The 7,282-nt window shown below is 44.2% G+C and overlaps 1 protein-coding gene across 2 annotated transcripts in view; it reads left to right on the top strand.

Annotated features, from left to right (window-relative positions):
* Positions 1-7,282, top strand: part of SLIT3 (slit guidance ligand 3) — a 597,503-nt gene that overhangs the window by 41,435 nt on the left and 548,786 nt on the right. For both annotated transcript variants that reach the window (XM_035013944.1, XM_035013938.1), the window contains exon 2: positions 3,292-3,363. In XM_035013944.1, coding sequence (XP_034869835.1) covers positions 3,292-3,363 — 72 coding nt within the window. The remainder of the gene's footprint in view (positions 1-3,291; positions 3,364-7,282) is intronic.

Raw genomic sequence — 7,282 nt, 5'->3', positions numbered from 1 at the left:
CATGGCAGCTCAGGGCTTCAAGAGAGCCAGGCAGTCGCTTACTGCCTTTTCTAATCCAGCCTCAGAAATTCTACAGCGTCATTCCTGCCCCGGGCTTGTCTAAGCAGTCATAAGGCCTGCTCACTTTCAAGGGAAAGGAACATAGACTCCACCTCTCCACGGCAGGCTTGTCAATGAAACAACTTGCAGACATGTTTCAATACCACCCCACTTCCCTACTCCACCACTAGAACTGCAGTGGCTCCCCATCGAGGGATCATGCTTGCAGATGGTTCAGAACACCGTCTGAACCATCTGCGAGGCTAAGATCTACTGATTCTGATTCCCTCAAAGGCCGAAGCTGATGGCTAAGAAGTCAGGCTGAAGTTCCAGAGTAGCCCGGACTGGGACCACGGGGGCTAGGGGAGCAGTGGGTACATGAGGTAGTGCAGCTTCTTCACAGTGCCCATTTAATTAAGTCCCGTTTTCAGCCAAGCATACTTGTAGTCAAGGTTTTGTGCTTCTTGCCATTCCAAGGTTGCAAGTAGGAGAGGCTTACATAAAGCAGGGAGGCTCAGAAAAGCTAAAATACTCACACAGCTGGGCGTCGGGGGTAGGGAAGAGATTTGAACCCTGACCTGTCTCACCTCAGAGCCCAGGAACGTGCTTCCTGACCTCCTTCCTGGCAGTCGGGCAGGGTGTGTGCTGGCAGGGCAGGGGGAGATTTGGAAATAGGTGTCTTAGAAATGTGAGAGGCAGGGCGCCTGGGTGGCTTAGTCATTAAGCGTCTGCCTTCAGCTCAGGTCATGAGCCCAGGGTCCTGGGATCGAGCCCCGCATCGGGCTCCCTGCTCCGCGGGGAGCCTGCTTCTCCCTCTCCCACTCCCCCTGCTTGTGTTCCCTCTCTTGCTGTGTCTCTCTCTGTCAAATAAATAAATTAAAAATCTTTAAAGAAAAAAAAAAGAAATGTGAGAGGGAGGGGCAGCATGAGGGGGCTGCTTGTGGTGCCATCTTACTACTTATTAGTCACAAAATGCACCCCTTTTACATCTACAGGAAGATAGTCTCCTGGAGATCCCAGGATTCATCTGTAGGCACAGAGTTTGGGGCGGTGCAGGCAACTGCTCTTGATGCACTGAAATTTCAGGGTGGAAGTGGCGGGTGCAGGTAAGAAGGCTGTAGTTCAACTAATGATAGTAATAATAGCCGCCATGATTGAGTCTCTAATAAGTGCCGGGGAAGCACTGTATATGTGTCATCTCATTTGACCTTCACAAAAACCTTTGAGCTTGAGGTGACCACCCTCCATTTGTGGATGGAGAAGCGGAGCCTCAGAAATGAAGGGAACTGCCCATAGCTCACTCAGCAGGTGGCAGGGCAGGGACTCAAACTCAGGGCTGCTTGTCCCTGAGGCTCTGCCTCCCAAACAGGGACTGTGTGCCTGGGGAACCCCACAACCTGTTCCCCCCTACCCTCACCAAGTCCTCAGCCTTGCAGCAGCACGCTTTGTGCCCCTTCACGTAATAAATATTAATTGAAAATATTGGTGCCCCAGCCACCAGCACAAGCTGCTGAGATACCATGCTGGGTCCTGGTAATTAAACCCTTAGTTGCATTGTCATATCTGTAGTTTTCAGTGTCCCCAAACATCAGTCCCATTGAGACAGGAGTTGAGAAGAATACTCAGGGTGAGTATGAGCATGCACACATTCCCTCAGACAGGCAACCTTTCTTTATTTCCCTGTGTAATTCTTGCTCTTCCTTTACCAGCCAGCACTCAACTGAGTCTGAGAAGTCTATATACTACCTCTCTCCATCACAGGCTAGTTAAGAAACAACTTGATTGCTGCTTTAGGTAGTGGAAAACTGGATGAGGAAGGGAGGTGGTTCCCAGGTGAGATTAACCAAGGACTCACTTGATTTTTATTTTGGTATTATCTTCAGTATCAGGAGAATAATCCTCTTCATATAAAGTGCTAGAATCTGAAGACTGTTTCCCTGTTCCTTTAACACAGCTGTAGAGCTCGCAAGTCCCTCTGAGACATGACTGCAGGATGGCAACTTTAGGCCCTGGCTAGGAAAATGTTAGAAGTAGTGACTGTGTGGATGGGGATCTGTCATGGAGAAAATGGCCTCCTTAGTTCCTGAATGTTCAGGAAAAGAGAAAAGCCAGTTTACAAGTAACTTGTTGAAACTCCAATGTGGCCAGAACCCTGAAAATTTCTCAAGAAGGTATGGTAGATAGGAGTTAGCCATTCAGCATCCATTATTAAGAACTGTAACATATTATTCGTGGTCTTTTTTTTTTTGCATCTAGTCTTAGATAATGTTAGTGAACACAGAACATATTTATAGTTGTTCATAGGTTCATTCTTGACTTTGGTTTTCTCTAACCCTGGTTTTCTAATACCCATGGTGTCCCTTCTCCCCAACACATATACCACCATAATGCTTTCAATTCTTCCGTAGCAAATTCTTCTCTTTGGGATCATTTTTAGGAGCGTAAACCTACTAGTTGAGGCAGGAGCAATGCATGTGTCTTTCCCTAATGTATGAGATTAGCAAAGTTCCCTCTACTCTGTGCCAGGCACATACTCTCTAGATTGAGCTATGGAAGTTAAATGAGGTATTACCTTTGCCCTCAGGGAGTTTGCAAACCAGCTGGAAAATAAACAAATACCTAGGTAGGTACCAAAGTCAGTTAAGATTCTTTTGGTTTCAAGTGATAGAAAATTCAACTCAAACTGTTTTAAGACAAAATATAAGGGAGATGGGATAGATTGGCTCATATAATTTCAAAATGCAGAAGTACCTGGCTTCAGGCATGGGTAGATCCACATACTCATAGGCTAGCACCAGGAATCAGTCTCTCCTTGACTCTGGAAAACTCTTTCTACATGGTGGCAAGATGGTTTCTGGCAATGCTGAACAGCTTGGAAACCCAGTGGGGAGAGAGAGCTATTGGGAATTTGAGTCATGTATACTTTCCTGGATCTGGGAAGAGGGGTAAGCCTCACTTATGTGACATGGTCTGAGAGTTGGGGGAGGGAACTTCCAAAGAAAAAGTTGTTACCCAAAGAAGGGGCAACAGAAGCCAGGCAGCTAAATATAGCAGGGCTCTACTACATACATAATGGGTAGCTTATTCCAAACAGTATCCTTAAGGTTGGTTGGGCATGCTCAGGGGATGATATTAATCATTGGAATTACCTTCTGCTTGACAAGCAACATTCCTTCAAGCCAGTCTGGGTTGAATAGACCATAAGTGTAACCTGCAAAAAAAAATCTGACCCAAATTTGCTCTCTATTGCAGTGACCTGGACAGAAATAATATTACCAGGATCACCAAGATGGACTTTGCTGGACTCAAGAATCTCCGAGTCTTGTAAGTAATACATGGCTCTTCGACGCATTTTCATTTTCAGCTCTTTGGCCTTGTGAAAATGTTCTGCTGGCCTGACATTACACCCCTATGCACTGGGTGACAGGAATTTACCATTCTTCAACAGAAAACCCTTCATTAGTAGACCCAGGTTTTCATGGGTATCTCATTCTGTGTCTCCATGCTGCCGGCTGGGCTAGACCGGTGGAAGAAGTCAGTTCCAGTGACAGGGAAAACAGAAGGCTCTACATGAATAAATCAACATGCCCAGCTTCTAGGATGATAGCAATGTCAGCTTGACTAACCAGGCTACTCTTCCATAGAGATTATAATTTCTTCTCCAGCCTGTGCATTAAAAGAGCAATCAGAACAAAAGCTATTTATCTTGTTGCTTACTGAAGAGGAGGGGAGAAGGGAGGGAGAGAGTCAGACAGGGTCAGGGCCCCTGTTGTACACCCACAGCCGTACAGACAGGTAGCAAAATTTGAGATGGGTATTGATGCAACAGGGGAGCAAGGAATATCAGGTTTCCTTGCTACATATTGAACACCTTCACCCATCCCTGAGTCTGTGAGTGATAAGGATGTGCCTAAATGCTTGTCCATTGGCAAGTCTGAAATATTTAGAGATACAAGAGAGGAGCAATTGGAGCCTCTTTGCTACTTTACTCAGAGGTTGATTTCGCCCCCAAGTGTGGCTCCACACCTGGAGCACCGTCTGGGCAGTCTGGCCAGTGCCTTGGTGTCTATTGTGTCATGAAATCTTGGTTGGCAAATCCCTGCTAGAAGCAGCAGCTAAAGTCTTGGTATCTGAAGCCACCTCCTTCTTTTTGCTAATAGCCCATTATAATACAAAGAATTTTATTGTAGGGACAAGAAGTACCAGGTTCTGGTCCTGCATCAAAATTAACTGTGCATGTGATCTTGGGTAAATCACTATACCTCTCTGGGCCTCAGTTTTTTCATCTCTAAGTTAAGGAATGATAGTATACTAGTTCGGGGGGGCTACTGTAACAAAGGACCACACAGTGGGTGGCTTAACAAAAATTATTGTCTGACAGTTTCTGAGGCCAAAAAACCAAAGTCAGGGTGGCAACAGGGTTGGTTCCTTTTGAGGGCGATCCTGAGAGGGAGGCTCTGATCCAGCACCTTTTCTAGCTTCTGGTAGCCTCAGAAATCCCTGGTTTCTAGATGGTTGTCTTCTCCCTGAGTCTCTCACATTGTCTCCCTTCTAAGCAGTCTCTGTTCACATTTTCTCTTGTTATAAGGACACCAGTCATATTAGATTAGTGCACATCCTAATGACCCCATTTTAACTGAATTACCTCAGTGATGACCATATCTCCAAATAAGGTCACATTATGATAGCCTGGGGATTAGGACATCAACATATGAATTTGGTGGGGGGGATATAATTCCACCCATAACAAATAGTCAGAAGTCCTCCTAATTCTCACAGTTGCACATATAATGCTTTATGGTTTTATCATTTTCATGAAGTCTGTTTATTCTCACTGCAACTTGTGGAATATTACTTGCGTAGCATTGCTTTTCTGACTGAGAAGTAGATAGTGGTGACAATGGTGATGATAACCAATGTATATATGGTACCTATCGCAGATCAAGCTCTGTGTTATGTGGTTATTAACCCCTATCTGCCCAGAGGAAACAGGCACAGTTGGTTAAGTTGTCCCAGCTTCACATGGCAGGTAACTATGCTAAGGAAAAGTCAGAACCCAGAACGTGTGTTTTCTAACCTCTGTGCAGAGCTGCTGTCCATTTGCATTATAGAAATTTTAAAAACCAGGAAGCAATAGTCTACCCATCTTAAAAATGCAGCCCTGATGTGCAAATAAGTGGTTTACCTGAGTTTCCCTGAACACTAGTGTGTGGGGACACTAGGATCTGAATGTTGGGCCTCCAGATAGCAGATGTTTTCCCCTTGATATATTCTCCAGATGTGGCATGTTCACACTCCTCTCACCATCCTCAGGAGGAAGGTGGTGGGGGCCGAAGCGGTAGCCTCTACCCTCTGCTGAGTCTTTTGCCCTAAGCAGTCTCGTGTATGTCAAATGACTGGCAGCTCTCATGAGATGTGTGTGGGACAGAATTGAGACTGGGATGGGTTGAGGGAATTCCATGGCTTAGCTTTAGAGTAACTTTTATTGAAGAGATAGAGACGGTAAACTCCTGATTGCAGGTCATCTGACAGCTTAAAAAACAAACATTTAACTTCTCTCTTTGTTTCCATTTTCCCCCCTGCATCTGTGAGAGATTTCCTTTCATATGAGTCACAAATTTCACCTAATGCTTCATTTTCTAACCAAGTCAGAAAAGAAAACTCTTTGATTTTCTTACCATTACATCAGAAAGGCTAATAAAAATTCCTATTTCCATATCTGCTCTCTGCAAATAGAAAGTTTAAAATAATCACAAAAGATTGTATTAATATCCTCTGGATGGTCTACAAAACATTCCTTTGACTCCAGTTTATCATTCATTTAATTGACACATTCTTCTTATTTTGATAAGCAACACCAAAACACTCCCCCTTCCCCTCTTTATAGACTCTGTTAATATATTGTGTTTCATTATCTTCCTTATCAACTCAAAGACAATCCCATTCAAGTGGTCCTTTATTACTGTGAAAGAATCTGCTAGGTGGGATAGCTGAAATGCTTTCTCACACCAGTAAAATACCCAGACATTTAAACCATATTTTCTCCCAATCTATTCTTTTTAGCTGAGTAACCTAGACAACTATCTTTTTTGAAAAGCTTTCATCACACCTTGGCACATTCCCTGTATCTGTTTCTTATTTACAATTTATAGTGAAGCCAGAAAAGACTCAATAGTCTTGAATAATTTGAGCTTGCCACTTATTTCCATGCAGAACTGTTAATATAGTACAGGTGAATGGGCAAAAGCAGATAAAATGGAGATTGGGGAACTTTGGTCTCATCCAAAGGCAATTTTCCCCAAATAAAGTACATTCAAGGAGAAGATATAAGAATTGCCCATAACAATTCTTTCTCCCACAGGGTGGGAGTAGGAAAAGATCTCTTCTGGTGTTATCAATTATATTCCCTTTCTTAGTAGTCTGTTGCAAGAACTCTGCTGTGCCCACAATGTGGGAGCCAGCTTTATCCCAAATGGGGTCAATAAAAGAGTTAAACTCCTCCCCAGCCATCATCACATGGGGTGATTTCCAATTCTGATCCAGTGTTAAAACTAAAAAATAACAATGCCAAAAGAGCTGAACACAGTCTGTATGTCTCTAACTCAGAACAGACTCATGGACAGCCCTTCTGGGCATCCAACCTTTCCTGGATCCCTGACCTCCTGCATCTGGTCAGTAAAATGAGAGTGACATCAATGGCATTATCCCAAGCTCCTGAACTGCATCTCAGCCTAGAAGTCTGGATGTAAGGTTCACAGTTTCTTTATTCATTCATTCATTCATTCATCAGATGTTGATTATTTATTGCACCTTTAAAAGTCAGGTACTAGGCTGGTCTCTGATAGGTCTAGGAAGCAGATCTAGAGAGGGACCCTAGCTACCTTACCAGCCAGGACTCCAGCAGGAAAGAGATGACACTCACTCAGGACAAATAAGGGGAGCTGAATAAAGAATTATTTATAAAGGTGTGGGCAAAGTTAAGAAAAACCAAGAAGATATGGTGCAATTTCCTGGGGCTAGCAACAAGGAGCCACGACAGTGCTCTGGGCCTCAAGGAGCAGTGAGAGGAAGTGGTTATTTGAGCCCACAAAGGGTAGGGAACTGCCTGACAGGATCTGGGGTCTTAGGTAGAGGGACACAGTCAATCTGAAGTTACTTGGCAGGGAAGGAGGTAGGAACAAATCCCCGAATATCACTCCATCCCACATCTCATTTTCTGCTGGTGACTTCCATGGCTTACTCA

The sequence above is a fragment of the Mirounga leonina genome, unplaced genomic scaffold (assembly GCF_011800145.1).
Source record: "Mirounga leonina isolate KUSES-001 unplaced genomic scaffold, KU_Mleo_1.0 Mir_104, whole genome shotgun sequence".
Taxonomy (NCBI): domain Eukaryota; kingdom Metazoa; phylum Chordata; class Mammalia; order Carnivora; family Phocidae; genus Mirounga; species Mirounga leonina.
This window is presented reverse-complemented; position numbering and strand designations above follow the sequence as displayed.